Source organism: Antedon mediterranea, chromosome 2 (assembly GCF_964355755.1).
Source record: "Antedon mediterranea chromosome 2, ecAntMedi1.1, whole genome shotgun sequence".
In the NCBI taxonomy this organism is placed as follows: domain Eukaryota; kingdom Metazoa; phylum Echinodermata; class Crinoidea; order Comatulida; family Antedonidae; genus Antedon; species Antedon mediterranea.
Window position 1 is genome coordinate 9826378 of NC_092671.1, and position 23860 is coordinate 9850237.

The 23860-nt window shown below is 31.4% G+C and overlaps 1 protein-coding gene across 3 annotated transcripts in view; it reads right to left on the reverse strand.

The window, feature by feature from the left end:
- The window catches only part of LOC140040336 (diacylglycerol lipase-alpha-like), a 39491-nt gene that overhangs the window by 12920 nt on the left and 2711 nt on the right, over positions 1-23860 (reverse strand). For all 3 annotated transcript variants that reach the window (XM_072086198.1, XM_072086195.1, XM_072086197.1), the window contains exons 2-7: positions 18585-18799; positions 10280-10378; positions 4591-4753; positions 1104-1188; positions 711-923; positions 390-514 (exon numbers count right to left, since the gene is read on the reverse strand). In XM_072086198.1, coding sequence (XP_071942299.1) covers positions 390-514; positions 711-923; positions 1104-1188; positions 4591-4753; positions 10280-10378; positions 18585-18799 — 900 coding nt within the window. The remainder of the gene's footprint in view (positions 1-389; positions 515-710; positions 924-1103; positions 1189-4590; positions 4754-10279; positions 10379-18584; positions 18800-23860) is intronic.

Genomic DNA, 23860 nt, shown 5'->3' on the forward strand with positions numbered 1-23860 from the left:
TTTCAGAGTTCTGAACTAAACACATGTTACAACCAAATTTGAAATGAAAACACCAATCTGCCAGTAGAATATTATAATTTATGTGTGCTGTTAAAACATTTTCATTGAAATGTCCAAACTCAAATGTTTACATTCCATGTATATTTAGAATCAAAACTAATAAAATCCATAATTTATATATTAATATTAATTATTTAAACATATATTATACATATTTTATGAATCCGAAGACAAATTACTGGAAAACATAATGTAGGTTTTCAGTCATTCTTTGTCCTGAATTTGTTATTGCATTTACAAATTGATATTATTGGCTGTCGGAATGATTGAAATACGGATTTATCTACAAATGTTTTAACTAATTTTTTTATAAATATTTCATGACATACCGACATCCTTGACACAACTGACAGAAACCAGTCGTCGGGTTCAGCAAGGCGTAGACGGGCCAGCCGTAAGCCGCTGTGGCGTATTTCATATAGTATTTGGCATCTGTAAATAATTGTTTTTCTTCCTATAAAAATAATGTAGAAAACAAAAATAATATAGTAAAGAAAATACAATATATGAATGTAGTAATTTATACAATTACATATTTTATTGATCTGTTTGTTTACTGCATATGAAGTTTAGTGTAGATTCTCATGTTTGGTTAGTATTTATTGGTGACCGAAAAAAAAATATTATAATTTTGTAAAATATTAACATACAGCATTTTCTAAATCCAGGAAGCGTGTTTGCGGCATTATGGGAATTCCGGAAAGGAACTTCATAACGTGCCATCGTGGATTTGCAATAATTGCATTGCGCTTTCTTTTTTGCTCCTCACGAAGAAGCAATAAACCGGCAAATACATCCGATGGTACAATATCTAGGTCACGGAAGAACTCGGAAAATAACTCGGCTACTTCTGCAAATGCATTCTGAAAGAAAAATTATTATAATTTTTTTTTACAAAAGCATTATAAATCATTTGGTATGTTTTCCTGCCAATTAATTTAGATAGATTGCTATGTATTATGATAGTAATTATTTTGGGTAAACCATAGAAGGTATACCTAATCACTTTAATATATAACAACAAAACTATTTAATTTAAATACCTCTTGTGTGTCCCGGACACCGGCACAGCAACACAATAATCGACATCTATTGTTCCAGTTACGTTCATATAATTCTTGAGTTTTTCTATTGAGATAAAAGAAAACAAAAATATTTTATGTAACTGTATCACAATGTATTATTGTTTTATTGCTATATTAATCATTCTTTTTTAAAAGTTTTAATCAGTGTCTTTTAATAATCTATTAGTTTCGGTAGAATCTCTAGTTCTGAAAAAAATGTCCTTTAATTGCAACCATTTACGTCATACTGCAAGCAATCGTCATTGCAATTATTAAATTAATACCAATAAGCATACAGTACTTAGTACTTCTCTAATTGCAATAATATATTTCCACTAAAATGGTGAACACTCTTAATTGTAACTGTCCCCAGGGCCTTGGTGAAACATCGTATTTAATTAATATGGCGACTTCTTATAATAATTGGCAACTTGTACATACTATTTTTCTTAACCATTGAAATTAACTCTAAGTCTGAACATTAAGGGGACACCTTTGCGCCACAACAAAATGTCACCTTAATAGGGATTGACTATACTGTAGTATTAAAATAGTTATTTTCTCATAACTTGTTTCATATTTAATAGAGGTTTCCCAAAAATTGTTGGTAAGGCAAAGGCTAACATTAAAGATGTATTGTCCCACTGAAAAAATAATTCTTTTGTTGAATATGCCAATTTAACGTCACCTAATAGTTATTCAATTTGACAAAAAATTGGATGGCAAAAAATGTATTTACCTAATAAATTGTAATTTAAAGCAAAAAAATAGTCAAATTGGCTGCCAGCCAATGTGTTATTGGTTGAATTCAACCCTTTATTTTGTCATTTTATAAGTGAAAACCATTTTTCTACAGAAGTGATTTACCTTTAAAAAATAATCTATTAAAAGTCTGATTTATTAATCTTTATTTTGTATGTTTTGTTCAATACATCTTTATATAGATGCTGCAACTAGCAATTACTACTGGCAAGTGTTATAAGTTCAAACAGAAATTGTAGAATAATATTATATAGGAATCATGACATGCATTATAATATGAGGCATGCTGCACGTTATAATATTCATCATCTGATATGGATGACGACTGTCAGATGGCGAAGCGATAAAATTCAACTGAATTAACAAGTCATAAACTAGAAGGTAATAAAGGTCTAACCATTGATTGAAGATGCCAGAAAAGCGTCATAATATTCCTATCATTCTCATTTTTTATATCAAATTACTTCATATAATTTTCAACTTACATTAACAATATATTTTCTTATGATACTAAACTAAGGTAACTAAACAATAAACAAAATATTAAATTGAAAAAAATTTTATTTAGGAATTATCACAAACTTGTTAATTTATGATCTCCAATGATAATTTTCTCAATAAAGTTTATCAAAAAAGATGAAGATTAATGTAATTTGAATGGCCATTGTGTAGTTTTTATATATATATAACTTTATTCACAATCTCAGATAATAGTAATACAAAGTACATGCAAAATTAATTGAGGTTGTGAACGGGGTTAAGCTGTAAGCTAATGCTTTAGATGCAAAGCCCCTTAAAACGAAAAAAAAACAAACAAACAAAATTGAAATTGATAAATAATTAAATAAATAAATAAAAACAGTATAATGATAATAATAATTATTGAAGTTAATCACTTAACAAAAACATTTTTTTTTTAATGGTTCAGGGGGACAATAAATCTTTAAGAAGTAAGATATGCTTAAATAATTAATAACAATGTACTCAGATGGTACTTAAATTGTTTATTACAGAATATTTTTTTTTTTCTCTGCGTGTGTTTACTGCGTCGGCCCTGTTTTTGTTTTGTTTTTGATACCATGAAATAAAAAAAAAAAAATAAATATTTTAAAAAAAGATACTAAATTATAATGTAAACTGAAGCTTGAAATATACTGTACATGTATAGTGATGAAAATCATTCAGATCGCTCGATATGACTAAAACAGATATATTTTGTTTAACACATATCACCATGGATGTATCCAACAACATTGCATTAAAAGTCTTATTGAAAATGGTGCAAAGAGGAAGACCATGAATATATTGTATCTTCTAGACGAATACATCGCAAGGCCACCCCCGCCTCTGTCACCATCATCAAAAAGAAGCAACGCCCATAGGAGTCATATGGCTCACCATGTAACTTTATAGTGACTAAAATCAATACATATTTCCACATGAACACTCATCTTAATTTGTCACTTGAGCGTATCAAAATATTGCAGTTTGATTCCAAGTGAATGAATATGTAAACATATGAGACTAGAAAAATGAATGAAAATCTTTTAATATCACATTCTAAAACATGCATCATTATTTAATATTGACAATATAACATTTATTTCTTTTAAAAATAAAAAAAAAATTGAAAATATAAAAAATACTTAATATAGAGAAAAAAATAATCTAAAAAAAATATTTTATACCTATTAGCTAGTAGGCAAATTCTATCGAGACAGTTAGACCTGACAACAATTTTAATTTTGTCCATTAGTGCTTACACTCACATTTCCCCTTTTTTGTATGACAAAAAGAATCCCCCCTTACCTATGTCACATCAATAATTTTAGTCACACCAAACATACTGCACCCAGAAAACAAATAGAAAAGACTTACAATTAAGTTAATCATTCATATGGAATTTAACAACTATACCATCTTTTTTGTTCAACACACTAGTGTAGGTCAACTATTTTTATAATTAGTAATCTAAATTTATGTGTTTGTTCCACTCAATACATCAAGTGAAAAGGTGAATCCTATAAAGATTTAAAAAGTTGCCTGTGTTCTTAATCAGAGACAAACCCCATGTAAAATCTGGACAATAGGATGAGAGCCAGTTATATTGTTTATGGTTAACAATAGGATGAAATAGTAGGTGGCCTACTATAATACAGCATGAAAGAGTGTCAGGAAAGTAGAGTATTATAGGATTATAGTTCAAGAGTTTAAAAAATAGGACAGCAAAGCTTACATGTTAATGAGGGAGATTTTTAAATAAAATAATTAATATCCGGGATCATGTTTGACCCATTTACTTGTTTTAGGAAGGTGGCCTGACCTAATTCTCTACAGTATCTTAACATGGCATTATCTGTGCTGTATCATAGTCAAATTATATAAAATAACAGTGTCACATAGGTTAGGTTAAGCTATGGTACAGGTGTCACATATGACACATGTATGTGAAACTACAGTATACAGAATTTGCCTATAATAATATTGGACAAATTATAGATACTGTACCCAGAATCGGCTAAGACCGGACACAATTTAAAATTATATAGACATTTGTAAAAAACTTATATTAATAATAATTTGATAAAGACAAGCCCTACAGTGTTGTTCAAAAAATCTAAAAAAATTAATGTTTTTCTTTGTAGTGTACAATAGGACATGACAAAATGGTAAATGTTTTTGAATAAATTAAATATACTTTTACCTCAATCGTATTTCCTGCTTCTGCAAACGACTTGACGTTCTGTGCCGCATGGTTTGTTTTTCACGGTTCTGAAGTTGTACAAAACTACGACCAGCTCGATCATAAACGCACCATATCGTAATGAGAATTATAAGCACAACTAATCCATTAAAAATCACAATACCTGAAAAACAAAAATAAACGTGTTGCTTTAAAAACAAAGTTAGAGATAAGATGACGTTTGGAAATACCAGCAATTATTGATCATCATAATGTATTATTGTGATTATCAAAATAATTCAGTGGAGTTTGAAGGCCTTGAATAATAATTATTTCTTTGTTCTTTGCAGGTAATAATATTTTGATACGGAATGTATAATTTAAAAAATTAAAAACATAATATGTATCAGAATTAAAAGATGACTCGCCCACAACTGAATAATTGTACCTAGACATAAACTACTTACCTAGTGTACAGTAGAAAAAAAATTTCCTTAAAAATATTATTCAACTCTCAATAATTAAAATAAGGAATCCATGAAAAGCATATTAGGTAAAAACTGTTCAGAAATCATGTGTACGTGTAAGTGTGCACCGGTAAGTAAAACGGCTGACTGACTAACTACACAATAGTAAGCTAGCAGAGAATCCCTGATCACTACATAGTACTGTATAATCAATTCTTATGTATCGGTATGCAATGACTGACTGACAACACAATATAAGAATCATTTTGATTATTCAGCTCACAGACAATCATATGACAATACCCAAACTGTAGTGGGTTTATATGCATGGCTGGTATCAGAGATCCACCGCAAGAATAACAATTCTTTTTTTTTTTTTAAATCAAAGGATTTATTTATCCTCTCACTGATAACGTGTGGAGATGATTTTGAAAGTAACAATAGAAATATGAGAATTCATGGCTATACCAGTTCAATATTTCTAGGCTATTGTTTGTTTTTTTTAGGTGTTTATTTTAAATTTCTATCCTATTCAGTACAGTTTTTTTACAATATAATTTAACAATACTTATATTATTTACTGAAACAATAGAAAAAAACCAATACGGTAGAATTTATATTAACGGGACAGGTTCAAGACACAAAATAAAGTGTCCTCTAAAATAGGGGTTCGAAACAGTATTAAAACCTAATATTATGATCATTCATTTCACATGAAAGTACAGTAAATAGATTTCTAATGTATGTATTAGTATTACTGATGATTTGAATACATCCTTACTCTGGCTGTACAATTTGTTATAACTGTATTTAATCAAATTATTATTTTTTTTAATGCTACATTAGGTTTTTTTGCTCATTTGCCAAAATTCTGAAATAAACTGATTAGTTAAAGGATAAAACTCGATTCAATAACCTCAAGATCAATAGCCTGGTGATTCTACTTCTACACCACAGAGTTGGTGAAAATGCTAAATTCTATACAGTACTTTATATTATTAACAACATTTCTATTGCTTACCTCAATGTCTCTTCCTCTATTATGACAAATTATAATAAACACGCATTACAATTGTATAACAATTAAACATATGATTGTGATGGTCAACCCCAAAGGACTTACTCTTTATGACTCATATGGTGATACTGATGTCTAATTAGTCACACTTTGGTGTTTATGTCATCAACAATGATTGATTGTATTGATAACACACCTATATTTTGTAGACATTAAAATGCAATAAGCTACAATATGGATTTCCTTTTAAATAACTTTAATAGATGTTAGTACACAGAGTTTAAATGTAAAAATATGTAGAATGAATGAGTTAAACAGTAGAATTCTACTGTAATTCAAAATAATGACTTTTAAACAATTAGCAACATAGCTTTTGCTTAAAGACCCCTTCCCTGCAATTTTGGACGTTTTTTGGAAAATAATACATATATATCACTTTAAAAACATTAAACCATGTCATTCCTTGTCCTAAATGTACGTTTTATGGTAAATTATGATAAAAAGTGAAAAACAATGCACTACCTAAGTAGCTCGCGGCGATCGACCTCTCGTGGACGGTCTTAGGCCTAGCCTAGCTAGGCTTAGTCTTGTAGGCCTAGCTGGTAAACATCGGTAACGTACGAACATCGTACGCTAGCTATATACCTAGCCTAGCCTAGTTGCTGCATTAATTGTCTTTCTATTTTTGCCAGACTCCGTTGATACAAATTGGAGAAAACCCGGTATTTTCGCTGAAAAGTTAGAAGTCTTCCATTTGTTTTGGCCTCACGATCGATCGAAAAGTGGGCGAATTACAGGTGAAAAACAAAAATATCAATCCGCGTGCAATGCATTTTGGGATTTATAGCGGGCCGCTATAATTATTAGAATCACCTTATTTTTCACATTTTTAACCGTTTAAAGACGAAAAAAGTTATCGCAATAGGACCATATAGTATTATTTTTACATTAAATATAGTTTGTGATCTTAAATTAGATCTAAAAAACGTAGGGAAGGGGGCTTTAATATAGCAGGAGAAGAAATGAGGAGAGAGGAGATTTGTAATCAATAGGTATGCCTATCTTTAAACTGATTTTGAAATGGTGCGTGCATACAAATACTAAAGTAAATTTAAATAATTAGCTTTTGAGATAAAGTGCTACTAATAGAGAAAAGGAGGTAGAACAGACAAAAATGAATGGAAAAGAAGGAAAGAAGAAGAGGAGAAAAAGAGACAGAGGGATGAAGATAATAATAATTAATAAACATGACATGGACATATTATTAACTGACTGAGAAATAATAAAAATAATCCTAAGCACGAGAACAATCTTCAGCACCTACAGTATTTTAGTAAGGTCCATTGTAAAGTATTCCACTCTCGATCTTTGAACAATTTTATGCTAGACTTCCAAAATTTGATTATACAGTATTTAGTAACCACAACAATTTTAAAATTATAATAATGCCCACCTACCTTTAATTCTAAAATTTCCACAAAGCCACCGATTTGAAATTTTTCTTCTACAGTATTTCTACTGCCTTTTTAGCAGACAACGTTAATATTGTAGTTTTGCAAGAGGTAATAAAAGCAGACGACGCTTAGCTCACAACCTATGCATGATTAACTTACAATAACAGGCAGACATAGATTATGTAGAACGCCGTAAGGTTATACGTGCATCTCCTTAAAGATCGTCACAGATTTCAATTATGATTGCTTCAATGAGCTAAAACAACCAACAATAAAATGCTTGTTTAAAAAATATCGAGAAAATTATAAAGCATGGACAAAACATAGAGGCTATAATAATAAGTTTAAATAATAAATGCAAACATAGAGGGTGCTATTAAAAAACTTGTAGGTAAAAATCTGTAGGTAGAACAGACGCATTGTATTGTTTTAAGAAGTGGCATTACATATTCACCTTTAGGTAACTAAAAAAGGGGTCTAGAATAATAGTATAAATTTACCATCTTGTGTAATCAAGATGTTTTTTATATCCAAAACATTTATCAGGAGTATTTGTACATTTGATTAGTTATCAATTTCATTTTCATAGCCAAATCAAGACAGCCTAAATACATAGAGGGCAGTATAACCATCTGTTACTACATCACATTGGTATTAAATCAGTCTTTAATTCATTTCAATACTGACATAATGATATTACACAATTAGCAAATTGGAATTTGATCTGCAAACATTAAATGTACCATGAATGTTTATGTTAAACATAGTAGTATGTTATTAATCTGTTATAGTATTGCAAGGTGTGGAAATTACACACTTAAGCATTAGTTTCTGGATAGAATAAGAAAATGCTGGGTTTTCATTTTTAAACAGGTGATCATTGAAAAAACACTATAGGCAAACTTTCAACTCCTTTTAACTTTAAATACTGTACCTATGTTGCTGTTAATAGCAGTCTTATCGCATTCAACTGAAACCCTGAACATGAAATTTGAATTGTTTAATTAACAGCAAAAATACCACAAATTCAAAATGAAAGGCGCATACAATTGGAGGAAGGAAAGGGATATCATTATAGCATGCACCAGACCGACAATACTGTACGTCAGCAATGCTTGTTGTTTTTAGGTGTTTTCAATACAAACCCTACAGGTAATTGTACCTGCACTTTACTATTGATGATTCAAAATAGCTGAAAATCAATGATTGTAATAATGAAGCCTTTAATAAAGTAAACATCCACTTTACAAATACTATATCAGTCTTTACTTATTGATTAACATCTAGTGTAATAATTAGTGCCTAATAATAACACATTCTATTCTTGGCATTTGATTGGTTAATCAATTAATTATTATCTCTCATTTTAACGAGTGGGTGCGGTGGGGGAGGGGGACTATTGTACAGATTTCAGAATTTTAAGCAACGACCTACAGTACTGTAGGCTTGTGAATAACGCACAGTTGTAAACCAACCTATTATCAGCGCGGCGACATTTTGAGCACATTTTTTTTAATGGGTGTAGCCTTCGACAGTCAATTCAAGGTGGAAGATCAAATCACCAAACTGTACAGAATGTTGAACAAAAATGGTTTCGGTATTTTTCCTATTGTTCATTTCATTGTGGTAATTTAGTATAATTTTGTAACTTTATTATTATTTTGACTACATAGCAATAACATTCACTAACCGGTAGCCTAAGCCATTACAAATTCCTGGCTTAGAATGTACATAAATTAGCCATCATTACTGTACTATACATCCATCTCTATTCAGCATATCAACCAAAATATTTAAATTAACACCATCTCATTTATAATCCAAACTACTATAACAAACTACTTTGACAGTTGTAGTATTATGTTGTTGTTAGTCATCAAACGTTTTAATTGCTCTATTGCAAAGTAACTGTAACTCACCCACTGTAATCACTATCTTACTAAAATGTTTATGGTTCTCAATATCCATAAAACTTAATCTGAACACTGTATTATTGTCCAAATTTAATTTACTTGGATTTTGTCAGAGTAGAGGCTTGTCAAGTAGTATGAATTGATTTATCACAGTAGTATTGATAGATACTAACTATTGAAAGTTGATTAGTAGAATAGTATTGCATGTAAACAATATGATCAAATTATGTTAATTTATTAGTTCTTTGTACAAACAGGCTCAGATAAATTTGTATTTTTTGTTAAACATGACTATTGTTCTTTAGAATGGCACTATTATTTTCTATCAGCACAGATGACCATGTTTGTCTAAAGGTAGTAGAGGTTGACAATATACTGTATGTCTATAGTTCCCCATACCGATAAAACTTCAGAATTAACGAGTACGAAAGTCCTTGCTAATAGAAACAATAAGATGCACAGTGTACTTTGCTACAGAAGCATGCACAAACAACTGTTCTTATAGAAAACATTAAATTACATGTATGCATTGGCCGTGCCAATAGCCTAATTCTTCTTAAGCTTTGTCTACACTATCAAACTTTATGGCAGTGATAGGCCATATATGGTATAGTAGTGATATGACGGCATCATGTTTTTGTCACATGAAGTTTGATAGTGTAGACAGTGGCTTTAGTGCAATGTTCGAATCGAAAATAAATAATATTCTTCTTTTCATAATTGTTTCGCACTCCGTGGAAAAGGGCTACTGTCGTGTTTATCCAGGTAAGCAGGCACGTAAATGACTAATAGTTGGAAGTGCTAATATAAATCAATAATAATGATACAATGGAGGTATACCTCCTTTATCATACTCACCTAATACTGCATTTCCGAGTACATTTCTTTCACAGTCACTGGAATTTTTATAGCACAAACTACCAACAATTATAAATCCTATTTGTAACATGAATAGAACTAAAAGAAGAAAAAAGAAAGCAAAGATTAAAAATCTTAACAAAAGCATAGTTTTTATTATAAAATTTTCTTTTTTCAATACCATACTGTGCAGCCATCATTCTGGTCTTACAGTAAGTTTTGCATTTTTGCAGGCAAGCTACAAATTGCACTCCCAAGCAAATTCAGGAGTGTGTAAGGCATTTTAGGAGCCTGACTAAAGCGTATGATCGCTGCCAAAAACAAGGCATGATCATTGGTCAAAGTTTGGCGAGTGGGCTGCAACTGGCAGAAGACACAAGTTTGATATCTGCTTAGTAAATTGTTTGGAAGTGGTGTACAGGTATAATGACACAGTACTATACATGCATGGTGCTAATAATTATACTTTTAATAAAAGAAACCTGGTATGAAGGTAGTATTTTATTAGATCATATATGACTTATGAAACTATGTAACAATAGCATTGAATTTTATTCAACTGGTTTTGTTTTCCGTTTTAAATTATATTACAAATTACAATTAAGACACACGCAACCATAAATGCATTGTTCTTAAAAAATTTTAGACATTATTTTAATGTAATGTAATGTTATATTCCATTCTTCCTTTGTAGATATTTTTATACTAAATAAACTACTGTTTGTAATAAAATTATATGTTAATTACCACAAGACTTTACATACTGTAGGATAAATTAGATTTGCTTTATGAAAGGTAAATACGAGTATTGCTACAGCACAATGGTAATTACACTTGATGGTCAATTAGACATTTTTTTACAGATTATTCTTAGAAAATTGTATAAGAATACAAGTCAAAGGTGATGGTTTACAGAGATTCAAAGTATGATACTGTAAGTAAGTATATATGATCTTGTCCTAACTACAACTTAGTATACATGACCTATATAAATGGCATGTATGTCAAATAATGATTAAAAAAACTGAAAATTAAAAATGTATGTTCAACAATGTGGGCTCACCTGTGTAACGACAAACAATATGCACGTGTTACAACCAATGTTTTACTTTCCAAGGAAGTTGGGGATGGGAAGCAACAAAGCAGTCAACGCTTTAAAAAAAATCATGTCCCACCATCACCACCGAACAAAATAATATATTCAAAATACTGTAGGTGATGCAAAGTATTATGATCAATCAACTCTGAATACTTATAGAGACTTGTTAGCTTTTAATTACATGGGTATATAGATCAAAAAGGACCGGCAGTTATTAAGCAGTTTAGAATTAGGCAATTCTTTACGATTGACTAAAACTTTCATAGGATTTAATAACATGATCAATAAGGCAGAACCAATCGGTATTACGGAGGTTACAATGTAAAATGAGCAAGAAAAACACGAGGAAATTTGATAATTAGAGAAGGACTGCAAGCAATTAATCACAAGATTAACTGACCGGTAAAGGTGAATTGGATTAGTATGGTCACATGGTCTATGAGGTATGTTCACTGTATAATAGTGGGGACTTACCCTTTAACCTATGTTGTGCAATGTAGGTCACCGGGGATAACATTTTGTAAAGATTCATGGGTCGCGTCTTTGTTATATTGTAATACTAAAATATGATTTGAATTTTTAGGTCCGTAGAATACAGAATTAAAATTTTTACAAAAATGGCATTGTTTTATTTATTAAAAGTCTTCTGTTTAGTCCTACACATAGTGAAAATGACAGTAAAGAACACAAATTGCAATAAATATAATTAATTTTAATTTTTCACTGGAGAATAAACTGTCGAAAAACTATAGTAATACAGACCGACAATACAGTACACCCACATGCACTTTTCACATGCAATATATACACAATGTTGAACTACTTTGATATTATCTTGCAAACTGTCCTGAATGTTTAGAGTGTTTGCCATAGTGAAAGTATATTTACCAAGTTTAAACAAACCAAACAAAACCAGAATCTTTCAATTCATTTTGATTTCAAACTTCACCCACGAGGGATTCACCATTTTATACAGAGTGTCACTTTTTCTTAGATATCTTTACCCTGGGATTAAATAATATATTTATTTAATAATATTTTCCCACACACTAATAATAATTCACTTTACTGAATATATTCAGTACAGTAAAATCTCCCACAATACAATATGATTAGGACAATTCAATTAAATTATTTTATTCTGTCAAACACTCTGGCTCGAAAATTGTCTTGCTTGTCACGAATATAAAACATTAAAATATGATAAAATGGCTAAAAAAAATACAAACAGCACGATACCAAGGGATAAAATACAAAAGCAACAAATACAAAAATAGAAAATAAAATTGATTATTCTTTTTTTTTTAAATCAATCATTTTAATCTACTGTATTACTGTACTGAGCAAGTAGAATTGACCAGTACTAGTGTTATAAGCTATGAATTCTGGCGACAAGTCAGTCTCCTTAGTGTGGTCATTCATACATTAATGATTAGATTTTCCTTTTAGTTACACACATCCAATAATTCAAATAAAAAGAGGTTCAATATTTGAAAGGTATACCAGATCAATGGCAACACTACCAGGTGTAAGATCTTTAATGTGAATTCACTGTATGTGATGAAATACTTCCATTAATGATTGTCCGATGCGTTTGACTTTTATTTCTTATAGACCATAGATGTACTGTACAGTACAGATTATGTTGATAAAATGATATTTTCATATCTTATCCAGAACCTAAATACTATATGCAGAGTGAATCAAATGTATTAAAAATACATATTTGTACTTTTCCTTTTTAATTGGCTTTGTCTCCTTTTCTATAGAAAGAAGAATCTAATTATTTTGAATAAACGAGAATAACTCAATATAAGATTAAGAAAGAACGTATTGAAAATTCAAAGTTTTCCAATTCATTTTATTTTTTAAAAAGATATGCTAACATACAGTACTTCAAGTTATCTAAACTTTATTGATGATAGTATAGTATCTTTGTGCTACTCCGTGTCTAATATAATATCGACATTGTAATTATAAACCTTCTTAATTACGATCAAATCATTTTTGATTACGATTAATAAAGTTATAACCTACGCAGGTTGATAAATAGAGAGATCAATTCCCCCAGCCTTCCTCATGCAGAGGAATTCAGCCTCATTACATCACAACATTCCATTACTGTATTTAAAGGCAACAACACTATCATTATCCTCTAAGGCGCTCGCTAATACAGTATCATCAAATCAATCTTGATTAAATCTCATTTGATATGAAAATTAAGAAATTAAATGATGAATGCTTCGCTTGTTCATCTGTTTAGGTTAGCCGCAAATGACGAGATTCTAAAAAAAAATGATTCTTAATTCTCGGATGGTAAACTAAAAGGATAGATGGATAGATAATCCATAGTATCTTCGCTGTCGGTAAAAACATTGTGATAAACCATGTCTATATTCGTATTCCTCAAGGCATTATATAGGAATGAAATATTGACAAAATGCAAGTTAGATGATAGGATGATCTGTGTTAATTTATCATCTTAGATGTTGTGAAAAATGCATGTACAGTACCACAATCTGAATTATACAAACCCAGTGTATAGTTTAATGTTGATGGTGATTGTAAATGGGGATAGTAGTGATGGTGGTTGTGATGGTGGTGATGACGATGATTGTGGTGATGGTGGTGATGACAACGATTGTGATGGTAGTGGTGATGGTGATGACGACGATGGTGATGCAGTGATGATGGTAGTGTTGATGATGGTTGGGATGGTGGTTGTGATGGTGGTTATGGTGACGGTGGTGATGATGATGGTGATGATGATGACGGTGGTTGTGATAATGATGGTGGTTTTCATGGTGGTGGTGATGACGACGATGGTGATGCAGTGATGATGGTAGTGTTGATGATGGTTGTGATGGTGGTTATGGTGACGGTGGTGATGATGATGGTGATGATGGTTGTGTTGGTAATGGTGTTGTGTTAGGTTCCTTTCATTTGGTAGCATGCTTCATGGATTGTTTGTATCATTAAAACTACATAAGGATTTTCAGATTTGTATATTTGTAGCATTTAGTCATATGTTTATCCAGTAGTATTAAAAGACAGGCACAGAAAAGAATTAATTTGGCTCTTCCCCCTGTTATTGTGTTAATTTTTCTATCCAATAGATTGAAAAAACAATACAATATAGCAAGTATACTATATTTTGAAAATCATTTTCACGTCATGGCCTACTTCACTGCATTTATTAATTTAACAATAAGGATGTTGGAGGAAGATTAATTAATGGCTATTTAAAAAAAAACAATATTTTAACTTCAGACTTGAAGGCACCCACAATTTACAGTATCCTACTAGAATGAAGTGTCACTCTCAAGCCTGATTATTATCAAGCTCAGCACCTGATATAATAACTATGTCTACACTATTTTGACTTAAGAGAATGTTTTTTATTTCAGTCATTTTTTCAATTAATAATTCATATTATTAGTCTATTGTTTGTTTTAAATTGCTATAACAACTAACAAGTCTACAAAAAATGTCAACATAAAAGGGAATGCTTTACCAGCTGTACTGTACTATACTATAGTGTTCTGTACATACTAAAGCATTATTTTTTTTAAGTATGTCAGTATTACTGTACCTTTTAGCTAAGCTTAGTTAGTAATTTGTCCATATTTATTAATGTTTCTATATATTATTATTTGAGTACATCTAAACAGATACTCCAGTCCTATACTATAAAAAACAATTTATATCATAAATAAAAATGTTCCAAACATTATGCCATTAAGAATATTATCTTAATCTTAGTACCTCAACATGAACTGAACCCAGGATCTGGTTTATAAGATGCAGTGCAACTACATGTTTATCATCTCAATACAACAGAAAATTCTGCTGTAGAAATTAATATTCATGAATATTCATGAATATTTTGTATGAACATACTTTGATTTTATGTTGGTAATTTTTCCTGTAAAATTGCAATTAATGGTTAGGATATAAAAAAAATAATCTACCATGGTATAGACCTTGAAAATGATATTGATAATGGACTACCGTAACTGTGTTGCATGAAAAATAGTTGCAACATCCATTGAACGAGTACCGTATCCACTTAATTAAAAACAAGTCTATTTCGGTCAGAAAACAAAATATATTCCTTATTTAAAGGAGAATGAGATTGATGCCTGATGAGTCATTGCTCGGTCATTCAACAGTCATTAATTTTTACTGCATATGAACATTTACTGTAGGAGAAACTAAGCATCTCATATAATATCTGCTATATTTTACTATAGCAAGCATACAATTACAACAAAACCTATTTACAATTATGCCAATTTAAGAACAATACATCAATTAATGTGAGAAGAACCAAATGCTGAAGGCCATAAAACATTCAATACTTGGCATAAATTGACAAAGATAATTATAAATTTGAAATAATTAAATTGATAAAGTCAATTTTTGGTTGCTTTTACCACTGGTGTGTGTGTATTACTATTACGGTAATATACTACGGTAAAGGAACAAAAAGTAGTAATACTAACTGTATATTAGAATAGCCATAATTTATGTCAATTTGCTCTCACTTTCATTATCAATCAATAGTTAATTATTCCATCTGTTGAGCCATATTCCTATCAAATGTCAACAACTCATCCAGGCCACAGCAGTCAGCAAGTCCTACTGTATACCAACAGTATTCCATTTTTACTGTTAATATTTTGTTATTTTCCTTTCTTTTACACAGTAACACATTTTACATTATAAAGAATTGTTGCACAGTATACAATTTTGTAATATTAAGTTTATTCTATCATGTAAAGAAATAATTTTGATATGAAGATTTTTTTCAAATAGAAAATTTGAGAATATCCCATGCACAGCTATTTTCTGTCACTATACAGTACTCTTATATAATCTTTAATCTTCAGGAAAGCTTTGATAAAAAAAGTCTACAATATTAAATATTAGAGTTTATACAGTACACCAATAGAATTAAATTATTTATATTTAATAGGTATTAAATTTCGAGATGAATACTGTACTACTTGTTCACACTGCTTGACACACTATCGTTTAGTTAAGCAGTGTGAACAATAGCAAGCAATGCATTTCGTCTTGTGATCACAACAGCACATGTTGCAGTAAATTTTTCTGGTCCTGTGGTCTTTAATTTGATATTCTCTATTTTCAGTACTTTTATTATATAATTTGATAATAAACGTTTCAATCAATACATTTGATTCTATTTTGTTGCAGTTTTCTTTAAAAACTAGAATAATAGGCAGATTTCATTTCAGCTATCCAGACAGAAACCAAAACTTCACCAACCAGCATGATACAAAATACAAGAAAAACCACAATTCTGGTTTAACTTAAGTCAATTTCTACACAATAACCAAGCTTGTATCAATTAATTTTAATTTGTGGTAATGAAAACCAGAGACTTATACAATAAAATGATCTTTCTTCCCAAGAGAATAAAAAACTACTACTCAAGTAGTAATTATTAAAACAATATTATAAAAAATATGTATATGAAAAATTCAAAGACAAAGTCATTATCAAAATCATAATCATTAGTCAAAATCTGTACTAAACTACAAGAAAGACTAATATTTTTGTGAACGAGAAATTTAGAAATGAAAGATTTTATTTTATCATACAAAAAACTGAAAATAAAAATAAAAATGACTGATGATAGATTCTGGCACATTTATATGAATTATGCATTCAATGTATATGAATGATTCAAGTAATACTCTAAGGAAATGTCTTATTTCATGTCATATTTGAAAAACCTAGTTTACTTACGTTGCAATTATTTTCTTAGGGAAAGGGGTTTATTTGTTATATTGGAATTTCAATGTTGTTTATAATTATAGCGCCGTTGGTGCACAGAGGAAAAAACAGGCATTAAAATATATTGAAAAAGGCTAAAAACATCCGAGGTCTACAGTGTTGGAGGGCGACTTTGGGTTCCTAAACCAGGGGTCTCAGGCCTCTGCCTTACGCCACTGTATCTGCACATAATAGTTTACCTCCGCCAAGGAGGTACTGTATATGTAATCGGTAGCGTGTGTTTGTTTGTTTGTTTGTTTGTTTGTTAGCAGGATAACTCAAAAAGTAATTACAAGATCTTTACCAAAATGAATACACAGATAGATATGTGGTCAAGGACCATTCCATTAAATTTTGAGACCACAGTCCCAATTCTGGACCACTTTTTAGTATACTTGTTTAGACCTGCTAGTGTTAAAAGATAGGACAGAATTTTTCAAAAGCCGGCGAGCAGTCTTAAAGTAACAAGTAAACTGAAATTCCATTTTCTCGAGAACTACTTGTCCAAAAAACATTTTAGAACAAGAGGAATAAGTTATAATTTGTGATTTGTAATTTTAAAACATAATTTGATTTAATGTGCACGTTTTTTGATGCGAGTAAAAAACCTATTTCTTTTCAAATTCACTCGTTTGATTTTCGCGTTGCTGTTCTATTGTTAGTCAACTGAGAAGCTATTGTTAATTGAAAGGCTTGTTACATAACCATTACACCAAACTCGCATACACATGCTTGTAATGAAATTAGCCTAAATCACAAACAGCATTAAGACACACACAAATATATATATATATTTTTTTTACCAGAGAAATTTTATGTAGGAGAATTTTACAGTAGGCGGAGGTATGCCCTCTCGGAGTGGCTTTCTAGTTTTTAATGTTTTTTCAAGCAATCAAGACTGGTTCTTGTAGATTTTAAAAGGGCGCCTACCTACAACTCCAGCATGAATGAACAATGTTTTATGCTACAGTAGTTCTAACACTAAACTAGCACTAGATTGTGAATTTATTTTATTATTGTACAAGGTTATACAATATTAGCAAAGAAAACAACTTTGTAACTGAACGAGAAAATTACAGTATGAAAGATAACAACTTTTGCGTCAATAATGCTGCCTTTTTGGTGGAATAGAGTTTTTTATTATATTATTCGAAAGCTACTATTTGTTAGTATTATATATCTAAATATTATTATTTTTTACAGTAAATGTCAAGGGTATTTGAACTCACTATTTATTAATGGAATTTAAACTATACAATCTTTAAATGGTGACTCATTATTTGTTTTAATGTAGTTTATTTGAATTTTAAACCATGTTGCAATAGGGTCTCCACAGGGTCACCATTAGCCATGTGAAAAGTTGGGTTTTAATTGTACACAAATAAATCCTATTGTTATACGTACCAAATCTTATATAAAGTAGATATTGCATAGAATTTCTTGGTTTTACGTTCATTATATTTCCTCGTAGCGCCACAACACCTTCAATAATTTCCATGACTAGACAAAGCGACAGAAGCACCAGAAAGCAGATAGCGAAATCCTTGAGTCCAAATGAGGCTGCTGCTAGACATGAAGAGAGGTCTGCCCTCGCCACCAATACACATACTACTATAAACCTAGAAATAAGAAAGAAAGGTTTTAGCTAATTTCCATATGAAGAATACACATTTCACTATTCTATCATTTCAAGGAATCTGTACTGTACAGTAGGGATAGACTTACTATACTGTCATCATCCAGTTACTCTGTTCTGTCATCTAAAGAATATACAGTAGAGTATTGTACTGCACAATCATCATGAGGGATATCACTGTCAGTACTATATTAGGCCTAAGGTAATATTGCGTCATCCATACAGTATGAGTGACACAGTAATTGCAGGCCTGAATAATTCCTATATGAGGGTTATAAGTACTGTACCGTACTGTCAATCTAAGGTATACTGTTTTGTCATCTGAGAGATGTGACCATCATATGAGGGATCTGTATTGTCATCCAAAGGATACAGTCCATCATCTGAGGGTGGTCATCTGATGGATACTGTACTGCCATCAGAGAGACACTGTACGGCCATCGGAGAGACACTATACTGCCATCAGAGAGACACTGTACTGCCATCAGAGAGACACTGTACTGCCATCAGAGAGACACTGTACTGCCATCAGAGAGACACTGTACTGCCATCAGAGAGACACTGTACGGCCATCGGAGAGACACTGTACGGCCATCGGAGAGACACTGTACTGCCATCAGAGAGACACTGTACTGCCATCAGAGAGACACTGTACTGCCATCAGAGAGACACTTTACTGCCATCAGAGACACTGTACGGCCATCGGAGAGACACTGTACTGCCATCAGAGAGACACTGTATGGCCATCGGAGAGACACTTTACTGCCATCAGAGAGACACTTTACTGCCATCGGAGAGACACTGTACTGCCATCGGAGAGACACTGTACTGCCATCAGAGAGACACTGTACGGCCATCAGAGAGACACTTTACTGCCATCAGAGAGACACTTTACTGCCATCAGAGAGACACTTTACTGCCATCAGATAGACACTGTACTGCCATCAGAGAGACACTGTACTGCCATCAGAGAGACACTGTACTGCCATCAGAGAGTCACTGTATCTGATGGATACTGTAGTGTCATTATCCCACAAATCTATCATCTGACCAGGATACACTGTATTGTTTTTTTGGAAGATCTGTACTGTACTCATAAGATTTTTAAAAAGAAAGTGCCAATGCTTTCTGTCTTGATTACTTCATTTCAACATATCAAAATATCCTCACTGATCAAGCAAAGAAGTTCGGAAACCATCCATGAAATTGTGCAATTGAGTAAATAAATACCGATAGTTGTCTAGACAACTAATTATATAATTTACAGTTCTATAACTGTCCTTAAAAGATTTGCAATTAATGCTTTAAAACGCTTCCTTTTAAAATTCTATTGATTATCAATTCAATTCAAGTCAATAATCATACTTGAAGTGTTTAGAATTTGAAAAGTGAATTATCAGTTCATTTTATTATTTGGTGAATATTTTTCTAAACATTACTTTAATAATACAGATAACGAAAGTGGCGTTATTAGAAGCGAATTCATTTACTATCCTTGTTAAAAGTGGCAATTCTGTTCACAAGATAAACATATTATACACAAGATGCTCTACAAAACACAAAGTCTTACTGCAAGTCTTTGGGAGTGGAGTTAAAATTTGTATTTTTTCATTAGAAAAAATCCTGACACTGACAGGCCTTGAATCCCACTCCAACTGTGAGAAACTTTTTTTTACCATAATTATTGTAAACCTATACCATAGCACAATTTTAGTGCTTAAAATAGCCAACAGATGTAATTTTTAGAACTATAGTAATATTATTTTAAAACAAATAGGCTATATTATCCTGCATAATAACACCATGCTCTAAGTACATTAAGTACATAATTGCTAGCAAAATGGATGGGAACTCTTTACTAATCTACAGTATACAACACAAATAGGATGAGCAATAGTGATATAGCTAATGACGTTTACCAGCTGTTTTATGACCTTTTAAAGTTACTTCCATGATTTTTTGTTTTTTAAATTCATTCATTGCAGTAAACAGTAAAAGCAGACATGATAATCACGCCTTTCTTCAAAAACTCATTTAAAGATTAGATTCACAACAAAATAGCAGACTGCTGTACAACCATGGAGCTATAAATTTCTTAACTCCATGGTACAACGTTTTGTAGATCACAGTTTTAGGCCTATATTATTATCCATGTATTACACAACCCAGTAGTCAAATATTAGATACTTAAAAACCAAAAGCCACTCATAATATAATTCATAAAATCAAATTAAATTAAAGGCATCTCCAACAAATTTGGTTACAATGGCATGAATTAAATAGCAAGATTCAATTATCATAACACATCAACAAGATCTTGTCAAAATCAATCACATTATCATATCAAGTGTCAGGATGCGAGAATCAAAGCTGAATCATTCATTATTTTATTTTTACATTGCAGTAAAACCAAGGAATAAAACATATCGTTTTTACAGTAGCCCCCCCCCCCCCCCACTCCCCTAATTAAGGAAACACCTTCAAGATCCAACAAAGTGGTCCCCTTGATAGGTGTTGGCTGTATTTTTAACATCTATTGCCCCAAATAGTTTTAAGGTAAGCTCATTAAAAAATGGATGTCTCAAAGGCGAGAGTTCTACTGAATTAAATTTGGAAAAAGGGTACCTATAAAGCAACATGATTTTTAATTGAATACCCCTGTATACTGAGTAGTATTGTATTGAAATGAAAGTTTTTTTTAAACTTACTGTAAATTTAGCAAAAAAGTAATGAATAAATTGTTACTATTGTTTCTACATTTAAATTGAGATACAAAGTTACAAAACAGTTATAGTAGACATTCTATTATTTAACCACTTCAATTCCACCATAGTATGCGTCATTGCAGTTTACAGATATCTTGTGCTCAACAATTAATTATTTTACAATTCATTACACTGATTGCTTAGGTCATTATTTTGGTTGCTCAATTACTTCCGTTCTACTCTTTCACTGCATGCTAAATATCACTATAAAACCATAATACTATTATATAAAAGTTCTTTATCTGCTCATTAAAGTAATCTAGAAAAGTAACATTTTAGTCCATTTGAGATTAGTGATATGGAAAGTACGAGGATGGCAAATCTAGGAGAACACTATGGTTGGCGAACTTGCTGACAAGGTGTGTGAATGAACAGTAATAGTATAAAGCTCTGTCTACACTATCAAACTTTATGTGGAAGAAAATGTGATGTGCCCATATATAGACATAATGATATCATATCACTACCATATTTGGGCATACAGTATCACTACCATATTTGGGCACACCACACTTTTTTTTGTCAAACTAGTTTAATATTGTAGACATAGCTTTAATTAAGTAATAAAAAGGCCTTGTAAATTCATCGCCGCACACACTCATTAAATTTGACAATGATGATACTATATTAATGCGTTTATTTGTGACATGGACATTTCCAACTTTCTATTGTTTATAGCTGTTTGGAATACTGTAAGTTACATTAACTAAATTTATAATAGACTTTGACCCTACTGCTACACAACAATCATTGTCCTATCAGTATTGGTATGTAGAAATTGTACACATTTTGTTATTTATAGCTGTTAATTTCCGAAATAGTGGAGGAAATAGGATTTGCTCATAAACAGTAAAATCTGCAGAAATTATGATCAAAATATTACAATTTACATTGTCATAATTCAAACAATGCAATTAGCCTAGGGTTGTCACACACTCCAATTTTTCATTTATTCTTTAGAGCTTGTCAGTTTGTCAAATCAGAGAGGCTTACCGTAGCTTTTCCTTTCAATAATATTTTTATTTTTATATCCTAAAACCAAAGCTAATATTGTTTATAAAAATGTTGATACAATCTCATTGATTTATTCAAGAATACTTCCAATTCATTAACTCTGTTGCAAATAACTTCAAAGAAGAAATGAAAACAAGAATTACTATTGTATTCAACAATACAGATTATATAGTCAGAAAGTATAGTTTAATTAATCCAATAAAGTACAGTCCTATAGGCAGATCTGAGGTGAGGGAGGTACAGTAGGGTCTATACATTAATCCAATAAAGTACAGTCCTGTAGGCAGATCTGAGGTGAGGGAGGTACAGTAGGGTCTATATATTAATCCAATAAAGTACAGTCCTATAGGCAGATCCAAGCAAGGGAGGTACAGTAGGGTCTATATATTAATCCAATAAAGTACAGTCCTGTAGGCAGATCTGAGGTGAGGGAGGTACAGTAGGGTCTATATATTAATCCAATAAAGTACAGTCCTATAGGCAGATCCAAGCAAGGGAGGTACAGTAGGGTCTATACATTAATCCAATAAAGTACAGTCCTGTAGGCAGATCTGAGGTGAGGGAGGTACAGTAGGGTCTATATATTAATCCAATAAAGTACAGTCCTATAGGCAGATCCAAGCAAGGGAGGTACAGTAGGGTCTATACATTAATCCAATAAAGTACAGTCCTATAGGCAGACTCAAGCAAGGGAGGTACAGTAGGGTCTATACATTAATCCAATAAAGTACAGTCCTATAGGCAGATCCAAGCAAGGGAGGTACAGTAGGGTCTATATATTAATCCAATAAGTACACTCAGTCTCCTAATAGGCAGACTCAAGCAATTGGGTGGTGGGCTACAATTTAAACAATAAATAAAAATTGTCCTTTTTTTAAAACCATTCAACAGAACTCTTTTAACAAACAGCTGGTGAAATTGGTTGCATAATGGGGTGTGTTGGATATGAGCAACTGTGGGTATTCTTTATAATACTTCTAAAGCGCTGTCCACACTATCAAACTAGTTTAACAAAAAAATGTGATGTGCCCAAATGTGGTAGTGATATGCCCAAATATGGTAGTGATATGACATCATTGTGTCCATATATGGGTACATTTTTTTGTCACATAAAGTTTGAGGATGTGTAAAAAAAGTTGAAGGAGCTGAAGGATTTACGCCCGTATTCTTAAACCGGACTTTAGTCGTAGTTCGAAGTTCGACTTGGAAAAGTCGTAGTTTGAGCTATTACTTCAAATTCGATTAAAAAACGAAGTAGTCGAAGT